At 38.5% G+C, this 22,295-nt stretch overlaps 1 protein-coding gene across 5 annotated transcripts in view; it reads right to left on the bottom strand.

Moving 5' to 3' along the window:
* Positions 1–3,052, bottom strand: part of GABRB2 (gamma-aminobutyric acid type A receptor subunit beta2) — a 238,604-nt gene extending 235,552 nt beyond the window's left edge. Inside the window, exons 1-3 of one of the 5 annotated variants that reach the window (XM_077895632.1) lie at positions 2,894–3,052; positions 517–749; positions 269–360 (exon numbers count right to left, since the gene is read on the bottom strand). In XM_077895632.1, coding sequence (XP_077751758.1) covers positions 269–360; positions 517–593 — 169 coding nt within the window. In that variant the 5' untranslated portion in view covers positions 594–749; positions 2,894–3,052. Of the gene's footprint in view, positions 1–268; positions 361–516; positions 750–1,439; positions 1,647–1,822; positions 1,946–2,458; positions 2,678–2,893 lie in introns of those variants that run through there. The other 4 variants (XM_077895631.1, XM_077895633.1, XM_077895630.1 and 1 more) reach the window with 4 other exon arrangements.
* Between the last annotated feature and the right edge of the window lie 19,243 nt (positions 3,053–22,295).

Raw genomic sequence — 22,295 nt, 5'->3', positions numbered from 1 at the left:
AAGCAAAGGATTTCAGCAGCGAACCTCACGAACAGCAGTCATCTATGCACCCTAACAGGGTCTCACTGAAAGACCATCTAAGTGCTGAATAGTAGCAAATCGGCATAAGTTTGGATCACTTTCTCAATATGGTAATACAGAGAGAGATACATTCGATATACCACATGCAGCCCACAGTGAGGGGAGGGAAGACACAGCGCACACAAAGCTCAAAAGACAGCTTAGGCTACAGCTGGGCTGTTTCTTATTTCCAAGGCAACCCCATTACCTCCAAAATCTGGTCTCAGACGAATGTCATAGCCTTTCAGGAGTCTATCCACTGTCTCTTTAACCAGCGACATATTACTAGGGTCATTGACACTAAAGAAAGAAAAGACAATAAACAGGCATCAATAAGGCAGCAGGCACAGCGTCTTCAGCATCTATCTGATTCTGACTACAGATCCCTGCTCACAGAGGTATGCAGACAGAGCCCTTCAAAGTGAAATGAAAAAGAGAAATGCTGGGCACACTTACCTCTGCGCACAGACAGCGGCGATTATTAAGGGGAATGACCAAATCCCAAAGTAGCCCTTTTTCCGGACTCTCCACATCCCTTTAGTTTTTGATGGGATTGAGGGTTTCACTGAAGAGAGGAGATCCAACTTAGTCTGCCCAGTGCAGTAATTCTAATGTGAGGCGCATGCGCACGGTGTACCAAAACATCAAAGGGGCAGCGGCGGCTGCCTGGGACCGAGCAGATTTTCTTGCTAAGAAAAAAAAAAAAAAAAAAATTAAAGGGGAAAAAGGAAAAACATATATATGTATAATATATACATATTTTAATAATAATAAGGAAAGGCACCCCGCGGGGGGACCCAGAGTAAAATCTTTGTTTTCCTTTCGTTAAGACAAAAACAACTAGAGCGTCTGGTAAGTTTTGGTAGTTGCAGGAGGCAGTTTTGCACCTCGAGGGCTGTGGGGTTTTGGGGCGTGTGTGTGTGTTTCCTCTTAAATATGCAAACCCAGATAAGGAATTTAAAAGCTAGCAGGTGTGGAGTGCTAGAGGAAGATGGGTGCCCGGGAGCCCACTTCTGGTATCAGCAAGCCTACGACCAGAGGAGTTTGAACTTTATTTCCTGGCGAACAGCATTCCCTGCGTGGGGCGAGATGTGTGCTAAGGGTGGGGGTTGCGCGGTGGAGGGTGGGGGGAAGGGACGGGGGGTGCAGCAGTCCAAGGCGGAGGGAAGAAAGACACCAATGGGAGAAGCGCTGAGCAATCCGTCGGATTTGGGGCGGGGGGGGGGTGGGGCGGGCAGGGGAGTAGAGAATAAGGAAGAAAATGAAAAATCAAAAAAAAAAAAAAAGAAAGAAAAGAAAAGAAAGAAAAAGAAAGGGAGAATCAAATGATGCCTGGTCGGCTCGAGGGGTAAAGGAGCAAGCTGTTCTTCACTACTCACGAGCGATTTCTTTCTCCTCCTCCTCCTCACCCTTTGCCCCCTATTCCCAGAGAAGAAAACCTCGGGGTCTCGGTTTCTTGCCGTGTGACGTGCCCGACCCGCTAGTCCGGATTATTTATAGAAGGAGGAAGGGGGGGCGAGGGAAGCAGAAAGGCGACGCCGACTCTCCAGGTTTCGGTCTGATTCTGCGTTGGGAAATCATGATGGGGGAGGGTGGGGTCTGGGTGAGGGGGTGACGGGACTCGGGGGCGTGGGGGGCGCGGGGGCGAGAGGGCGGGAGCGGCGGGGCGGCGCGGGGAGGGCAGGCGGCCGACCCCTCCCTCCCCCGGCCCCCGGCCCCCGGAGCCCGCCCCCCCGCCCGCCCGCCGCGCGCCCCTCCTCACCTCGCCGGCCCGGCCCGCGCGCGCCGCCCCCGAGCTCTGGCCCCGCGGGGGAGCGCGCGCGGCGGCTGGGGACTCCCGGCCGTGCAGGGGCTGTGTGCGCCCCGGGGAGGAGAAGCCACAGCGGTCCCTCGAAGGCGGCAAAGTGACGGAGGGGCCCGGGGGCGCCTGGGGGCCCGGCGTTCTGCCGCTGTCTCCGCTGCGCCGCGCCCGCGCCCCGCGCCCCGCGCCCCGCTCCCCGCGCCCCGGGGCGGGGGCCGCTCGCAGACCCCAAGGCTGCCTCTTCCCTCCCGCCCGAGGCTTTGCCCGGCTCCCCGCCGCCCCCGGGACCCGGAGGAGCAGCGAGCGAGCCCGGCGGTGGGAGAGGGAGGGAGGTTCTCAGTCCGCCGCCGAAAGGTGTCCTCGGCTCGAGGGAGGCTGCCTGCAGCTGCTACGGGGCTGGGGGTCGGGGCCGTGGGAGCGAGCCCGGGGCCGGGACCAACGCCTCTCGCGTGCTCCCGAGTTCCCCCGGAACGCCGAGGAGGAGGGCGGGGATGTGGGGCAGGTGCGCCCGCTGCCGCTTCCCCCACCCCTCGGTGAAGAACCTGCGTCCCGGACCCGAGCAGTTTTCCGGGACTCCCGCTACAGATCACCGCTCACCGTTAACCGAGCGCCTACTGCTTGCCAGACGTGCTTTATTGATCAATTCTTGCAACAGTCCTAGGATTTAGCCACCATCTAAATTCCTCCTGTGGGTTTAGAAACTGGCGCACTGAAGCGAGGGAACTTGCCCAAGGTCACCTAAGAGGCTAGGGGCGGAACCCGTACCGGGCTCCAAAGCCCGTGTCGCTAACCACTGCACGACCCAGCCTCGGCCCCCCAGTCCGCGACCTTGCGGGCCGGGCCGCGGGCTCTCGGCTGCAGCTGAGCTCGCCGGACCGCGGGAGCGCTCGGTCCTAGGTCGGCTCCGCTCGAGTCCGCACGAAGGAGGGGCGCCTGCCGCGGGCAGCAGCGGCCGTGGGCTGGCGGCGCCCCGGTCTCCGCAGCACCCGGGACTCCTGGTCCTGGTCCCCGCCAAGCCCCTGACCCATTTACCTCTTGACAGCTCCCTACCCCCGCCGTCCCCTCGCTGCCTAGGTCAGAGGGTCATTCTGGGGGGCTCGGGGGAACGAGGGTGCAGCGAGAGGGCTTCGAGGCGGGTGTCCGACAGCTCCCCTAGGAGGGAACGGCGAGCAGGAAGGTAGAGCTGTGTGCCTGCGCTGAGGCAGTTGCTGAATCTGAGACAGGTAAAACAGCGCCACAATCTATGCAGTTCTACCGCTTGGCTTTCTACGGGTTCCAGGCACCTAGAAGTCCGTTGCGAGAGACAGAAAGACGGACAAACGGGGTTGGGGGGGGGGGGGCAGAGAAGAGGGGGATGAAATGTGTAGCTCTCCCATCTGTAATTATTCGGGTTGAGAATCACAAGGACAAAATATAGACCTATGGCAGAGGACAATTGCCAGTTTTCCTCTCTTTTTATACTTCTATACAATGGGAATCTTTTACACAAGCTAATATATTGAAGGGAAAACGAAGTTTAGATGACTAGGATTATATACAGAGGGTTCCTAAATCAGTTTGAACCCCAGGTAACTAACTGGTGAAAACCTAAGAAACTTCATTTTCCTTGAAAACACCCCAGAACAGGATTTTCCTTCTGACCATTAGTTATCCATGTTGCACTTGATGCGCTGCTAGCCTCTCCAACTTATTAGACTCCCTTCAGTTTGGATTGAGAGAAAAAAAAAAAATCAGTAAACAGAACAATGCCAGAGATTCCTTCATCCAGCATTAATAAAAATAGCCCAGTTTAACAATAGTACAGTTAAACGAGTACTTGTAGAAACCTTATGTTATACAGAAAATTAAGGCAGAGGGGGGCAAAGAGTTAAAATAAAAGTCACTTTCATCTCAGCAAGTAAAACAATAGCACAGTGTAAACTGAGAGCTTCAAAGGAACTGGAGGCAGAAGTTTGGGTTCAAATCCCAGTTTGTTTACTTAGTATCTTTGTGACTTGGATAGGTCAGTTAACCTGTCTAAGCCACAGTTTACTCTTCTGTAAAGATGAGAATGATCACTGTACCTTTTCCATTTGATTATAGAGTGATGTAGATATGTGTGTGGCATTTGGCATGAAATTAACAAATACTAACAACTTTTAATGAATAAAGCATAATAAATGGGCAGGAAAACAAGATTTAATAGCATTAATGTATAAAGACTGAGTGGACATAAATTTAATGCACTTACTATAGACTAGCTTGAGAAGAGAGGAGCTGACATTTCAAGGGAATTAAGATAAGGTTAAGAAGGCAAGGTATTAAAGGCAATCAAAAAGAGAAAAGAGAAAGGAATATTTTCTTTATATGGTAACATCCCAGGGATATCTCTTACCAGTAGATATGAGCAACATAATCATAGAGATATTCCTACTAGTTATAAAACCTGAGACCAACTTATATCTAAAGTGGTTCTTTATTGTACAGCAGAATCAACACTAGAACGTCTCTCTGGAAGACTGATAATGCTGCCTAGAAATGTGAAAATTGGAACAGTAATGTGCAAAGGAAGGCACTGCTGGAATCTGGAGATGTGTCAATTACTGGAGAGCATCCTCCATGATCCCAGATGCAGAATAAAAAGGCAAAAATGCAAGTACTATTAAGAGATCATGATTCAAAGTCATCTCTGAGTATGAAGTACATAAATGCCAGATAAAACCAGGCTCCAGCCATCTGCTCTTCCTTAGTCTTTACTATAATATTCACTCATTTATTTAGTAAATATGTATCGGGTACCTACTCTATGTCAAATATTACTTGACCCAACACTGAGGATGATGTATTGAAAAAGGCAAACATGGTTTTTATCCTCTTGGAGCTTACATTCCAGTGTGGGTAGAGCCATTATAGAAGTTATAACTGGTGTAGCATGTATTATAAAGTGGGAAAGATAAGATATTATGGAAACCATAATTGGTGCAAATAAATCAAGTTGAGGTTTTGGATAAAATTTACTGTATAAATTAATGCTTCAATTGAAATTTGAAAGGTGGTCTAGCCTGATGAAGAGTTGAGGGAAGAATGTTCTAGGAAGAAGTAATAGTATGTGTAAATATCCTGGGTCAAGAGAGGATGGCATAAAAGAAGAATGAAGGAAAAACTGTAAGACTAGAAGAGAAGGGTAAGAGTGGCCCCAAGAGTGATGCAGTTGGAAAGCTGTGCAGTAGCAATTTGGGATCATTGATCTGTTGAGGAAGAGGAGTGACAAGACGAGTTTTAATGACACTGGAGGAAGATGGTAGTAGCTGTAGGGAGATCTGTTTTTGCAGGGATCCAGATGAGAGTTGATATTGACCTGAATTAGGATAGTGACAGTGAAGATGGAAAGAAGTGACGGGAGTTATGTGATAGAACTGACTGACCTTTATGACAGGTAGAATATGGGGAATGAGAGAGAAATATCCAAAGATAACTCATACATTTCTTGTTTGAGCAACTCATTAGTGGTGGTAGAAGAAACTTGCTGGACATAATACACTCAGTTTGGGTCATGATTAGTTTAAGGTAACTGCTAGCCATCTAAACTACACCAGATGTTTTGATACATGCACTTCTGAGCTTGTAGCTTGTAGCTTCCAGCTGAAGCTCAGAAGTGAGGGGTGAAATACAAAATTTCCATGTTCCATTCTAAAACATTTATTTCCCTTTTCTGCTTTGATATGTCTCTTTAGAATATATTACTATCATATTATATTTTACTCACTTCCATCTGCATTGAATAAAAGTTTAAAAAAATAAAGATTTTTTTTTGTCTGCTTTACTTACCACTGTATTCCAGTGCCTAGTGCCCATAGCAGACACTTAATACATATGTTTTAATGAATGGGTGTATGTGTGAAAATTTTGAGGGTGTAAATGACTTGATCATAGGAGCATCTGAGACTTTTCTCAAGAGGATGAACAAAATGAGAAGACTAGAGGATATAGAAGAGAATCTTCTGGTAAAGGACAATTACAGCCATCAGAAGAGTCAAATTAGGACTGGCCCAAAAGGTAAGAGGAAAACTAGTGTGGTAATAAAAGCCAAGGAAAGAAGGGATTCTGCTAAAGAAGGACTGTTCAACTGTATTACATTCTTTAAAAGCTTATTAATTTTGGAATGGACATTATATGCTTATAGTATAAAATTCAAAAGGTAATTCACTCTGTCCCTCTGTGACCCTGATTCCCTCCCTAGAAACTAACACAATTCAGTTGGTGGGGGTAATGTGGTATTCTATGTCATAGCCTTTTATCTGATGAAGAACAAGTATGGAATGTGCCCAAAGGTACCAGGTCATTTTCACTGACCTGCTGCTGGTAGCAAAGCATCAGCAATGATGCTTTTGGGGAAAGTCTTATGGAACATAGGTTACCTGTTTTGTCAAATCATTTAAATATTTCTGTTATTTTTTAAATGAATAATGGATCTCTTAGCTTTAAATATTGATTGGGGTCTTTTAAAATAATATTTAGAAGTTTCAGTAATACAGAAGAGTATGGAGAAAAGTCCAAACTATGTAGGAAGAAAATATACGTTTATTACTTTCAGTATGTACAACAGCACATATTTATCCAATTACTAATAACATGTTATTAGTATGGCTAATGCCTTCCTGATCCTCTTGTAGTATACAAATAAGAACCACTTTAAAATAACCTGTCCATATATCTTATACATTAATGCACCTTTATTTTTATATGCTAAAAGATCCTAGAGTAATTTAAATATTTATATTTAAATTTTTATATGCTAAAAGATCCTAGAGTAATTTAAATTTTATCAAATATTTTTCTTTATGCTAGTCAAAAATACCCTGTATTTATTTATTTATCTGGCAAACCTTGATTTCACAGATACTGGAAAATAAAATTTCTCCTGAATTACTAGAACTAAACAACTAAAATTTCAAATTATAGGCTTATGGCTTAGTTTTGTCTTATTCTGCAGAATTAGAACTGTGAATTCTGTGTTCACTGAGTCCTGCCTCTTTCTCCTTCAACCATTTAACACCAACATTAAACCTGGATTTCTATATAATTCTTGGCCATAGTAAGCCTAGTGATATAAACATCCATTTAAATTATTTAACTAAAAATTAACATATAATAATAATAATAATAATAATAAATCAGATACTATTTCAAATGCTCTCCAGGTGATAACATTTAATCTTTATAATATGCCTATGAAATGTTATTATTATAATCTTTTCATATATGAGGAAATAGAAGCAGAAATTAAGTGGCTATAAAATTACACAGATTATAAGAAAATACTGAAGGACTCAAGCCCTTCCTGATAATGATGTGACTTATAAATAAAACTTCTGTGGATTTGTCTACTTTACAATTAGTTCTCAGCTTGTCTCATCTAGTGAGTTAATACAGCAAAAATAAAATCTCAGCCCAAAGGATCTATGCATCTAATGGAGATTTAATTTAACAATCGAATGACCAAGAGGAGATTTTGAAAGTTTGAGTTACTGGATACTTTTTGAAAGTCCTTTTACCTTTTATATTCTTTAGTCCTTTATACCTTTTAGCACCACTTCAAATTAATCGATCTTCGAGAGTACAAAAAAAGTGTGCCTTAAAGTACAAAATGAAATTACTGATGCTCCAAATGGAGGTAAAATTGTTAGATGAGGAAATTACCTTAACTCTGATGCCACACAAGGAGACAATTATATTCACAGTCTCAGTAGTAACAAAACACCACATCCCTTATCTTTTTACCAACTACTTCTCAAAATCTGAAGGAGGAGAAAAGGTATGCCTCATCAATATAAGTAAAGCAGCAAAACTGATGTGTAAGCAATGACACTGCAGATCCCAGGGAATAACTTTTCAAACCTCTCTCAAGTTGATTGGTTACTTAGGGATGACTTTGGAGAAATGGCCAAAGATGGGTAATCCAGTGTATAAAATGAAGCTTTCCAGAATGTGGGTCATATACTCTGAAGCCTCTGCTAATGCTCCTCCACCAGGATCATTTATCCAGTAAATGGCTGAATTAGAGAACCTAGGGTTTACAGCCTTCTTGGGGCCTATAAAAAATGTTGGAATCTTGAAAAATAATTACATATTGGTTCCAAATTAGAAAAGCAAACTACAATTCTGAAATTGATTATTGTTTAATTAAATGTCTATAAAATGCAATATATTGTCTATAATTATCAAATGTAAATTTCATATGGGAAATGTATGTTTTAATATGTTTTATATTATATGTCAAGGGGCCTCCAAAAGTTGGAGTACTTGGGCATATTAAAAAGTTCCATCTGTCACCAGCCTCAGGCAGGGTTAGTCTCTCTCTACTTCTATGCATCTAAAGCCAATTGTAGTCTTGCTTTCTGTTTTGTTTTGTTTTTCTTTAAATTCCCTCTGAAAACATCTCCGTTTGCTAGTTCTACAAGGGACTTGTATTCTTATTTTATTGTTCTCCATGCTCACTGCATTCACCTAACTTGTTTGAGACTCTCAGTAATTAATAAATTATAAATCCAATTATTATTCATGGAAAAGACTTATTAGTATTGCTTGTTTACTAGCTTGCTTATTCTATGATGAACACCAACAATTACTCAATTCTGTGAAGCATATTATTCAGTACTCTTGGGGTTGAACGGAACAGAAACCAAACTCAAACTAGCTAAAGTAAGTGAATATTAAGTCATGTAACTGAATAAGTCAAGGCTGTTCAACTCTGATTCAGAAGGCTTAAAGTATCTCATTTCATAGTCCTGTTTGATGAAAGTTGGCTTCAGTCTAAGGCTGTCTTCCAAAGATAACCATCAACTACTCTAGTTTAGCAACACTGAGAAGATTAGGAATTTTGTAACTACCAAACTACATGATAGGACACTCTGTGGGGCTTGGATCCCACTCCTATTTCCAGCTTATCACTTGCTCTGATTGTTAGGCTCACTCCTGGCCCTGAAGCTTGGATAAATCATATCCAAACTATGTGGATGATAAGTGGTTAAGGAACAATGACCCAAAGTCAGATTATTAATGTGCTATTTTCAGAAAGAGGAGGAATGGGTGCTGAACAGATAAAGTCACAGATGTCTACAATAGGTAGAATAGGTGTTATTACTAACCAAAGGTGGGTTTTTTTGTAGATTTTTTTTTATTGGAGTTCGATTTTCGATTTGCCAACATATAGTATAACACCCAGTGCTCATCCTGTCAACCATATGTTTTTGATACAGAAATTATAACGTAAGGACTTGAGTATGACTGGAAGAAGAACCCAAATTGACCTATCTGTCTTACACGAATGTCCCTGAAACTGACCAATAAGGATGAATGAATGCATCAGTGTAGGATATCTGAGCTCTCAGATTCATGTCAAGGGTGAAGGATTGCTACTTAAATTTTAGCAGCTCACATAGTCATGTGTGAATCACTCTGAAAACTGTTTAAAAAAGAATCAAGCTATAACTAATAAACATAAGTAAATATGTACAGGAGCTGATATAAAAATTTAATAAAATTATGAACAAGAATGACTAAAAATAAAAGATCCCCAATAAATGAATATTTGAGTAACTGAAACCTATTAGGACAAATATTGCAGTAGTAATGTCAAATGATTGTATTAGCCCCACTTATACATATAAAACCTTTTAAATATATATTGAGTGAATGAATTCCACATTTTTGCTGTCTAAGCACTTAAATAGAAGACCTCCTATATTAATAATCATAGAATAGTTTAATTACTGTTAAAGTGCAGTTTTTCTTAATAATAAAAATATACCTTTATCTGGTATTTAACTATGACGCATAAGTCATCGTGGATACCAAATGACCTTCCTGATACTTACATTCTCACCTCTCTACACCTCATTAATTTTCACAAAATACTATGAAGTAATTTCTAATATTATCTTCATTTCACAATATTATAGAAGTGTCAAAGTTTTTGCGTTAAGAAAGTTTCTCTGCAGAAAAGAAGGAATGGAGAACTAGTCAGTCTGTCAGAGTGAAGATTTTCTTTAATTGGAAACATTAAGAGCAGGTGATAACAAGCACTGTTTTCTTCCATGCTTCTTTTTTTTAAAAAAAGATTTTATTTATTTATGAGAAAGTGAGAGAGTACAAGCATAAGGGGGGAGGGGCAAGGGAAGAGGGAGAAGCAGGCTCCCCTCTGAGCAGGGAGCCCAATTTGGGGCTCAATCCCAGGACCCTCACATCGTGACCTGAGTTGAAGGCAGAGGCTTAACCGACTGAGCTATCCAGGTGCCCTATTTCCATGTTTTAACATAATTCTCTCGTATTAGAAACTGCATAAAGACATGTTTTGTTCCTAGTTCCTGAGAAAATGAATTTGCTTTTGGCTTCGAATAAATTACAAAGAGCTGTGAAGGAAGTGTTCCTACTGAGGGATGTGATATATGGTGGCCTAGAGCACAACAATTGCTCTATAAAATAAAGACAGTTCCTTTCAGGCTAGAAAGCCCAATAGCCAATATCTACCAATGTAATTGTTTAACTGTAATTTATCTTTTTTTAAAAAGTTTCCAGTTTCCTTGAGATATAATTGACATTTGGTACTGTATAGGTTTGAGGTGTATAGCTTAATGATCTGACTTACATATATTATGAAATGATTAACACAGTCACTTTAGTAACATCCATTATCTCATACAAATACAAAAAAAAGAAAAAAAGTTTTTTCTTGTGATGAGAACTCCTAGCATTTGCTTTCTTAATAATTTTCAAGTATGCCATACAGCAGTGTTAACTAGAGCCATCATGTTGTACATTACATCTCTAGTACTTCATTTTACAACTAGATGTTTGTACCTTTTGACTACCTTCTTCAAATTCTCCATGCCCCCAACCCTCCACCTCTGGTAACCACAACTCTGATATCTTTTTTCTATGAGTTTGTTTGCTTATTTATTTATTTTTTAAATTCCATATATAAATGAAATCATGCAGCATTTGTCTTTATCTGAATTATTCACTTAGCATTGAAGTCCCTCAGTTTCCATCATGTTGTCACAAAAGGTAGGATTTCCTTGTTTTTTTTATCCCATAGTGTATATATACTACAGCTCCTTTTTTTTATTCACCCATCAGTGTACATTTAGGTTGTTTCATGTCCTGGCTATTGTGAATAATGCTGTTATGAACATGGGGGTGGGGAGATCTATTCAATGTAATGTTATTGTTTCTTTTGCGTTTATTCCAAGAAGTAGAATGATATGATAGTTCTATTTTTAATTTTTAAGGAAAATCCATACTATTTTACAAGTGACTGTACCAGTTTACAATCTTATCAGCAGTACACATGTTATCTTTTGTAATTTTGATGTCATTCTAACAGGTATGAGTTGGTATGACATTGTAGTTTAGACTTTTATTTTTCTAATGATTAGTGATTTCAAGCACTTTTTCATGTACCTGTTAGCCACTCATATATCTTCTTTTGAAAAATGTCTATTCAGGTCCTTTGCTCATTTTCTAAATTGGACTATTTTATTTTTTGTTAAGTAGACTTAATGAGAGTTTAGTATTAAGTGATTTAGCTGTTAGAGTCAATGATGATTCAACAGGAAGCAAGGAGTACTTTGGGAGTTTGGTATGCTTCAAACATGCACTTTATTTGGAGGTTTGCATGTAGACCTTTGATGGTTCAGGAGATGGTTTTGAGTAGTATATGGACAGATATTTAAATAGGACTGTATTACAACATGTCTCAATTTCCTTTCCCTCCTGATTAAGCTGCCAAGAAAGTGTCAGTTTGATGCCAGCATGCCATTAACCTTCCCTTACCAAATTTGTTTCTTCTCTACTTTAACTAAGAGGTATAAGTTTTCAGACATAAATTATTGATCTTTCTCATTATGGTTATATTCCATTTATGGTCAATAATACTAAATTTCTACAAAAGGTAGTGATATCACCTTTCTTTAAAATATATTTATTTAAGTTAAAAGTGAGTTAATTCAAGGAAATACTGACAAAAACAGCAGAGCAGGTGCTATGTGCATTTGACAATAATAATGTAGGTGGTATGCAATGATTGTGGTATGCAAACATTTGGGAAACTCTGATTAAACTATTTGGGCAGGAACAATCTGCCAAAGTTTGGTAAGAGAAATCCCCATAGTTTAAGCTACAGTGAGGGCTTTCTAATTCTTAAGTATCTATAATTATCAGAAGTCACTAGTGTGATTGATCAGAATTCAGGAGATGTGAGGTGAATCTGAACATCACCAGACAAGGTCTTCTCTATACATAGGGTATCAACATGTAATTCAGCAATTCAATGAATATACTGAGCATCTATGCATGTGAAAGTGTGGTTGGTTCTGGGGGTAAACAAAAAGATGAATTAGACAGTGTTCCTCCCCTCAAGGAGCTAACTTGTAGCAGTATGAGGAGGACAGGAAAAATGATTACTTTAAGCACTAGAATATTAATGTCACAAGAAAAGCATAGACCAAGAAGAACCTAATCCAAGGAGATCGAAGGAAAAAGAGATCACAACTGGTTGGAGTTAAATAGGGAAGCCTTTACTGAAAAGATGCTGTTTGACATGGACCTGAAAGGATGGGGAATGGGAAAGTTTGAGGTAAGTCTCTTTATTGGCAAACCAGTGTCTGGTTAGAGAAATAAGTGGCTGGCAAAGCCACCCATGATGTGAATAATGCTAATAACAGGACAAAGATTTCAAACTCTGGAGATTGATATAGGGTAGCCTGGAATCCAGTCACCCTTTGATCATTTATTAGCTATGTTATAGTTGCCACATCCTTTTGATCAAAGATCAGCAAACTTTTTCTGATATTAAACATTTTAGGTTTTAAGCTACTTAACTATGCAATAGTAGCATGAAAGCAGTCATAGACAAACCTAAACAATACAGATAAATCATGAATTAAGCATCAATGGAGAAGGGAAAAAACAAACCAAAACCAAAACACTTCTGGGAAAATGTGGTAAGATCTTTAGCAGGAAAGAAAGCAAACATAGAAAACAAAACAAACAAACAAAAAAAAACCACTTCTCATATTATATAAATGTCACTAGTGATTTAAGAGGAACTTTTATGTCTTCCGATGTACAAAGGGGCATGAGAGGATTTGAAAGGAATGGCATGGTATCACAGATCATTTTAATCTTAGTGTGAAGTTGAATGGACTCAGAGAAGAAACCTTATATTTCAGATTCTTTTAAAATTACACCGAAAAAACACTTAAAATTTACTGCAAGAAAACTGATTAATAAAATGAATGCTTTTTATTTTTCCTCTTGGGAGTGGGGTTATGTTGTATGCAAAGAAATAGCTGCCCCTTTCCATCCTATATGGAAAGGGAAGTATAAATGGATATGAGCAAAGAAAACCATTAAAATATTATTTTGGCTAAAACTGATGTTTCACCAGGAAAGAAAGAAAGTAGAGTGGGAGAATGATGGTAAAAACAAACAAACAAAACAAAACAAAACAAAACAAAAAAACACTAAAATTTAAAGTCTAAAAAGTCAGGTATCAGATAAAACAACTTTCGTAGATAGGAAATTGAACTCATAGTTTCGGAAAGACCCTCAAGTAATCATTAAGATGTTAAGATAAATTACAAAATTCACGTGACTTTTTATAACTAAAACAAAAAACTTCAAATAGATATCTAGTTTAGAACAGAAATTTCTGATCTATACGTTCAAACAGACTTATTTATTTATTTTCCTTTATTATTAAGGTCATTCCAAAGACAATGCTAGTGCTCTATCTAAATTACCTCAGATAATTTTTTATCCTGTCGACCCCACCCCACCCCACCCACACACATACATACACATTATTTTGGTGTGATATCTATGCCAGTACCTGCATTCATCCTCTCCAGTATACCACCCTTGGGCTACTAGGGCAGCTTTGGGCCACTGGGACCACTGGAGAGTTTGCAGCCTTGCAGGTGCCCATTAACTGATGATTATGTGGTAGGCCACCAAGCTATCCTTAAGCAACTTACACTCCAGCATTTCCTCATAGAATCAGGCTCAAACTTATTCTCTGAATGGCTTTTCCTTGAAATCTCACCCATGTAATTCGTTTTGTTGTTCTCACACAACTGTGTGATTTGGGGGGAGGAGAGTGGAGGTGGACAAGGTACAGCCTCTTCCTATCTCTTATTTGTCTCATATGTAATATAAGGCTGTCAGACTAAGTGATCTCTAAAGTTCCTTTCATATCTAAAATTTAGTGAACTAAATCAGAGGGTTGACAAACTATGGATCACTAACCAAATGTGGCCTTGCCCCCTGTTTTATTGGAATGTGGTCATGCTCATTATTTTAGATTTTATCTACCGTTGCTTTGATGCCACAACTACAGAATTGAATAGCCTAGGAGGTAGGTCTATTATCATCCTCAACATTTTTTTAAGTGAGATGAAGAAATTAAGGCAAAGTGAGGTTAAACAACTTGCCCAAGCTCACAAGGCAAGTAACGGCAGAGCTGAGATTCACATTCAGCCAGTCTGCCTCCAGAGTTGATGCTTTTATTTATTTTTATTTATTTTTTAAAAGTTGATGTTTTTAACTACAATACTAAACTTCGCTAATTTAGGAAGGTCATAATGAAAATAAATATTAAATCTCTCTGACTCATAGTAACTACATCATGTTTATTTTGTTTTTAGTAGCAAGGTTAACATTAACAGGAACACGTGTGGAAGCATGAATGGAGGAGAGGAAGGAGGAGGGTGTCTGTAGGCTCAACAAAGTTGTTAGGAAATAACAAGAATAAAATAAAGCCTGCTTATTTTCTCACCATCAAATGGAGTTCTAAAATGTGGTTTCATGTTCTCTTCATTTTCCCTCATGGTACAAATCACAAACACATTCACAAACAAAATTTGCAACGAAGATGCTTGACTTGGTCCTTAACACACCAGCTCACATGTCTGTGGAGCAGAACTAATCATTTTAAGTTATTTCTCACTTCTCATCCCCTTCCCACTTCCTCTGAGATTGCAATTTTGTTTAGGCAACGTGATGGATGACAATGACAAGGGTAGACATTTTACTTCTGACAATCCACAGTATTATACTGCATGAGCACAGTCTGTTTTATATTTTTTGTTTTAGTTTTAGAGCCCATTGACATAAATTCCCTCAACATACATTTGCGTATCCTTTTCCACTGAGTGAAAGACTTATTTGGATGGAACAAGTTCATATACTGATATAAGTTGAGGAAAAAGGAAATATCCCAAAGAGGATAGGATGGAGAGTCATTTTTCAATTTATTTTCCTTAAATGAATGATAGGATTTAAATCATGAAGGAGTAGGGGTAGCTAATATGAATTTCTGTCTGTTTTATAAGGAAAGGTATTATTTTCTGGTAAATATTTTGTCTCTCACAATTTGATAGTCACATCATGTGAACTTGGCTAAAATTACCTGGTTTTGAACATTATCACTATACTTTAACGCCATTCCTCACGTAGCTAAAATGAATAAGACATTCCTTATTCTGCCCAGGTCAGAATTTCCTTTTATGATCATTTTTAGCAGTGTCTGGGTCTGCAATAAAATTAAATCAATTTCCTTTTCTCTTTGTGTGTGTTTCACTTTGCCATTATTAAATGATTGCATGAGTACATAATTGTACTAGCCACTGTGCTAAGTGCTTAATATACTTTATTCAATCTTCACATTAATTCCTGAAGTTGGGTTTGCTATCTATAATTTTCAGATAAGGAAACTAAGATTGTTAAAAGTTAAGGTACTGGTCCAAAGTCATAAAACTGGTAAATAATGCATTATAGATACTAATTCAGGTCAGTCTGCCTCCAGGTGATTACCTTAAATCCTGTACAAGAACCCAAACAGGTAAAGTATAAAAATTCCCAAATAGTAATGTGAATCAAGAAAAATATAGGTTTCCAAGTGGAGATCAGATAGTAATGATGAATTTGGATCGACGGGGAAAAGGTTAAGAGATTGGATCACCAGGATGCCTGGGTGGCTCAGGGGTTGAGTGTCTCCCTTTGGCTCAGGGTGTGATCCCGGTGTCCGGGGATCAAGTCCCACATTGGGCTCCCTGCGTGGAGCCTGCTTCTCCCTCTGCCTATGTCTCTGCCTCTCTCTGTGTGTCTTTCATGAATAAATAAATAAAATCTTAAAAAAAAAGAAATTGTATTACCAAGATCAAGAACGAGTAGGTAATATCATTCACCAAGGTAGTTAGAGAAAGAAACATTTATCTTGGCCTGAAACTTAATAGAGATTACAGCTTGGGGGACAGGGTGTGGCTGATGTTCAGAGCAGCACCTGGACTCAGAACCAACATAGAAAGAGCTACTAATTCCAAAATATTTCATTAACAGAAAATTGACCTGATTCTGAGGCATAAATTTTCCAAGCTAAGGAAATGAAACAACATTTATGGAACGCCTACTTTGTGTTGAATACTGTACAGACTATATATGTTGGCTTATTTATTCTTCACAAAAATACAAGAGAGACTAAAGAAGTTAATTATCTTTTCTACAATCACGCAGGTAAAAGGCAGAATATGATGTAGGGTAGAATTGGAGAGCATGTTGGCATTTCATTTGTAAACTAAAAACTGTTTTTCATTATAAAGTAGTGCTGCTATAAGCTTAGAAAAAGTCCTGATAATTTAAGGATGTCCCAAAGTTGTGGGTTTTTAAATTTTTTTCAACTAAGTTTATTTTTTAAAGTTTTTATTCAAATTCCAGTTAGTTAACATATGATGTAATATTAGCTTCAGGTGTACAATATAGTAATTCAATATTTCCATACAATACCAGTGCTCATCACAAGTGTACTCTTTAATCCCCATCACCTATTTAATCTCCCTAGCAACATTCCCTCTGGTAGCCATCTGTTTCTTCTCTATAGTTAAGAGTCTGTTTCTTGGTTTGCTTCTCTCTTTCTCTCTTTTTTTCCCCTTCACTTTTTTGTTTTATTAAATTCCATATATGAGTGAAATCATATGACATTTGTCTTTCTCTGACTGACTTACTTCACTTAGCAAAATACTCTCTAGTTCCATCCATGTTGTTGCAAGTGGCAAGATTTTATTCTTTTTTTATGGATGAGTAATGTTGAGAAACAAAAGCAAAAATAAACTGCTGAGACTGTTTCAAAATAAAAAGCTTCTGCACAGCAAAGGAAAGAATCAACAAAACTAAAAGGCAACCTATGGAATGGGAGAAGATATTTACAAATTATATATCTGATAAAGGGCTAGTATACAAAATATATAAGGAACTTATAAAATTCAACACCCAAAAAACAAATAATCTGATTAAAAAATGGGCTGAAGAAATGAGCAGACATTTCTCCAAAGAAAACATCCAGATGGCCAACAGACAAATGAAAATGTGCTCAACATCACTGATCATCAGGGAAATACAAATCAAAACCACAATGAAATATCACTGCACACCTGTCAGAATGGCTAAAATCAAAAACACAAGAAACAAAAGGTGTTGTTGAGGATGTGGAGAAAGGGGAACTCTCTTGTACTGTCGGTGGGAATGTGAAGTCTTGTTTTTTTCTTGAAAATTGATTGAAAGAAAGCAAAGGTACAGAGTATCTGGCTTGAAAATATCCATTACATAGTATCTAATTGCTTTGAAAGAAATATACATCTTTCTTCGCCTATATTTTAATGCTATGCATGTGGAATTCAGATATATGAACCACTAAATCTGCCTCTGAGGCTGGAGAAGGTAGGGAAAATAAGAGAAAAACCTATAGGGTCTCTTGAGAAGTTCAAACAGAGAGACTGTTTAAAAATATAAATGTGCCTCTTTTAATTTTTAGCAGAGATTTCTATGAAGAATATAATGCACTTAGCATTTAACAACTTGTTTGTCAAAAATTTCTCACTAAGATTTGACCCATAAGGAAATGGAATCCAAAGTGAAGAGACAAGCCCTGGAGGGCATTAGAATTCTTGATGGATTTTGTAGGTAATCCATATTTATACCTTTTAAGAAAAAGTAGTAAATGTGGCATCAAATTTCCTTTGCTTAAATCTAAACTACGCTTCTAAGAACTTACACAAATCATGACTTTATCTTCCAGCCAGGCTCCTTTTCCCTTGCTTTCCTTAGGCTCTGATTTCTTTCCAAAATGGTTTACATGCACTGTTTTTCTGCACAATTTCAAGGGGTGTGACAGGTCTGTCTCATCAGATCTTTTTGCTCCATGACCTTCCAGCACTCTGTTAGAGCCCAGAATTACTCCTGGACCCTCACCTCACATACTGGCCATGCACACCATGTAAGCTCCTGCCTCTGAGCTTTGCCCTTATGGACCTCTGCCTGGAATATTCTTCCCCCAGATTTTCACATGGCTAGCTGCATGTCCAGGTCTCATCATCTCACATATAACCTGCACAGATTGGCCATATCTATGTTTCAACAACTCCAGTCAAGTCTTTCTCTGTCATATTATAGCTTTCAATTATCTTCTCTTCTGAATTGTATTTAAAAAAAAAAAAAACAGTTCATTTTTTTTACTTCTCTCATTATAAAGCAGACTTCAAGAAATTATGTCTATCTTCTTAACACAGTATCCAAAAGATCTGACATGTAAGTCTAGAATAAAATTTACATTGAACAAATGACTGAATTTTGAATCTTTCCTTCTCCATGAATCTTTCATCTTTGACTTAATATTGCAGTTTTCTTCTTCTGATCAGGTATAAGAGTTGCATATATTTTAGAATATTATGTGGGACACATTGCATATTTTAGTCCTTATAACAACTCTGGGAGGTAACCAGGAATATGCTCATGGAAACTGACAAAGCTAATAAATATCAAAACCAAAATTCAAACAAAGGTCAAATGCTTTCAAAGTGATATTCTTGTTGTTAAACTATAACTATTTGCTATCTAATGTGAATGCCGTGAATGCCTTTTTTTCTCCTAATTGCTCTGGTTAGGACTTCTAGTACTATATTGTACAGGAGTGGTAAAAGTGGGCACTCTTGTTTTGTTTCTGATCTTAAAGGAAAAGTTTTCAACCATTCACCGCTGAATGTGATGTGGGTTTCTCATATACGGCGGTATTAAAATGAGGTCCTTGGTTGATCAGTATCTCATTTTAGCAAATGCTGTCTCCTATGCTTTTCTACTCCAATCTTTCCCCTGCCCCAAGTCATGGATTTTATCTCATAATCCCTCATTACAGTTAATAGTTCCTTGAATATCTTATTATAGGTTCCTTTTGCATTCCAACAGCAAGGAGCATGGGGTAAGGCATTTGTAGACATGTTATCAATGCTTGTTGAAAAGAATAGGCCATATTTGGTAAATAAAACAAATAGGATGGAATTACTGACAATGGCTGTTAAAAACACATTGCCATGTGTATATTTTGGTGGTATTATTGATTCAATCAGATACCTTTGTTTTCTTTTACAAAGTCCCTACAAATTCACTCATTCCTTCATTTAAAAAGCAACTATCAAATACCTACAAAATGCAAGGCACCACCCTATGCACTGGTGGTATTTAGAAATGACCCATCATGCTAAAACAAATTCGAGTATATACGAACTGTATCACAGAATACATTATTTTCATAATATTCAAAAATATGTCCTATATTCAGTAGCCTTGGGTTAGAGTAGAGAGGATGAATGAATTCACAAATAATTCTCAGAATTTGTAATTTGGACCAAGGATCAGGCTCCAAACCTTTCTCCTTTAAGTTGAGTCCTGGCTTGATCACTTCCTGACTGAAGGCAGGTATATTATTTTCTATGGGCCTCAGTTTACTGTTTTATCAACTGAAGATTATGGTAAAAATCTTATTTGACACACAAGTTATCAAGGGGGAGCCTAAACAGATAATGCATGTGAAATACAGATCTCAGTGTTTGTCAGGTGCTACGGACTTAATAATTGGTAGCCATTATATTTTAGTTCACACACTGAACCAGAACCAGAAAAATATTATCTTTTTTATTGTAATTTTCAATTTGAGGGCATTTATTTGACTCTAGCCATACCTGGCTGATTGTTAGAACTACCAGAAATAGTCATTTGATTATTCTGGGGACATGGCTGGGCATGTCCTCAGCCATGGTAGTTTAAAACTCCCCAGGTGATTCTAATGTGCAGCGATGGTTACAAACCACTGACCTTAAGGCTGTTTCAGTAGGATGACAACAGCTAACTCCACTCTGTATCCTGACCTACCTCAGGTAAGAATTCAAATAAGCAATGGAATTGCCAAAGGGCAGATGAGAAAAGGTACATACTTCAGCATTACAGAACCTGCAGGATCCATATACTGTGTTCCTAAGGCCCTGTTTGCCCTACATTTTCTGTTTGGTATTAGTTTCTAACTGGCTGTGAACATTGAGTCTCACATTCCTGGAACCCTAGCTCCCACTGCCTCTTTGTAGAACCCAGTGACACTAGGAACTAAAATTACTCTTTCAAGTCATTAGTAGGAACATCTTTGCATCATAAAATGTTAGTGCATTTAGTAGTCTCCTAGCAGCCTGAAAGAACCTAGTATTTCTGAAAGTGTCTGATGGACTTGAAGGAGTATATTACAGAAAAGATTTGAGACTACAGATCATCACATTCTTTTATAAATGGCCTCCTTCTTTCAATCTCCCTAAGCCATCTCTTTGATTATGTCATTCTCAGTGCAAAAACTTCCAATGGCTTTCCAGGACTACAGAAAACTTAATTTCTTGAACATGGTTTTCAAGTTTTTTGACTATCTGGACCGACCAATATTTCTAAACATGTCAAACTTTTTTTTTTTTTTTCAGAAACCCTGTGCTTTAGCCAATCTATTTGATCTATTTACTGTACCCTGAATATTCTTTGTGCTTTTTGCCCTCTTTACCAGTGTTTCTCAGACCACTTGAATATGCATACAAATCACCTGGGAATCTTGTTAAAGTACATATTTAATAGTATGTATTACTGAACACATTTAGTAGTGTTCATTATAGGGAGCACAATAAAGCTTTACATTTCTAACAAACTCCCCTGTGACACAATTGTTGTTGGTGCTAGTACCATACTTGGGTAGCAAGGATTTACACATAGGCTAATAAAATTTCAGGTAAAACAGAATGCCCTATCTTGTCCACTTTGCCTGTCTTATTTCTACTTGTCATCAATGTTTATGTGACAGAGTGATTAACTGAGATATTAATTTGCTTTCTTTCCCTCATGGTCCTTTCTCATTCTTCATCCATTCCACAAAGATATTATGATCTTGTGTACCTCCTTGCCCTAGGAGAGATATTTGTTTCTGGGTCGAAAGAAAAGTGACTTACAAGATACATCCTACTTTGGTTTTTGTTTTCCTGAAGGCTAAGTATTTGAGAGGAATTGTGTTGACTTTCTTTGTTCTTTGAGAAGTGGCAGCAGTGAAGAGAATCCCATGTCTGGGAAGCAAATAGAGATCTGAGAAGGCCAAAATGCCTAAGGGAATGGTTGCCCACTGTATCTATGGTACAGCAACCCTCGTAATAGTGCTCCCAACCTTGCCAGAAAGGCAAACACGGGAAGTTTAGCTCAAAACTAGAGAATCTTGGTCACTGATGGAAGGAAGCTTCCTCCTCCCCATATATAAACAAACCCAGAATCTCTACAAATGGTTGGAGATGAAATTAAAACAAAACAAAACAAAAACCTAATGTGATATTCCACATGTTGGGGAACTGAAAAAGGTTTAGGTTGATTTATAGAAAATAAATGGATATTTTCTTTAGGGCTGGATGTTTGAAACATGTTTCATATGTGCTAAATTCATTTCTGATCCAATCTCCTTCTCAAAGCCCAATTTGTTTTGTTTAAGGACATCATGGCTGAGACAAGAAGTCCTGACTTTGGAATTCTGATTGAATTCCTAATTTGGGTGTATGTGAGCCTGAGTTCTCATTTGTAAAAATGTGGCACATAGCACTCCATAGAATTGTTGAGAGATCTAGAAATAATAAATGCAAAGCAGGTGGTATGCAGTGTCTGATCAGTAAATATTTGCTGTTCTTAAACCTACTAACTTTACCACTACTATTATGACTGCTGTAAACACATTTGCTATAATCAAGGTAGCATTTTATTCTCACAGTTTGACATCCTCAAAATTCCTAAAGCAATGTTGTGCACATAATTTATTTGAGTATTACTCAGAATCCTGCACAGCAACCAGGCACTAAATAATAAACTTTTGATCATAATGATGCCTGTGAATTTATTACCTACTCTTGGTAGTTATTTTTCCATATATCTTAGTGCCATACCTATAGCATAAACTCTGAAGACAAATTATGTTTCATACTTCTTTGTAATCCATAAGTGATTACTGTTTTGTAAATAGTAGACACTCAGCAAATACTTGGCATCTGGTTGTTACAAAACAAAGACT

Source organism: Canis aureus, chromosome 4 (genome assembly GCF_053574225.1).
Source record: "Canis aureus isolate CA01 chromosome 4, VMU_Caureus_v.1.0, whole genome shotgun sequence".
NCBI classification, from domain to species: Eukaryota; Metazoa; Chordata; class Mammalia; order Carnivora; family Canidae; genus Canis; species Canis aureus.
Note: the sequence above shows the minus strand (reverse complement) of the source record. Positions and strands in the feature narration are given on the sequence as shown.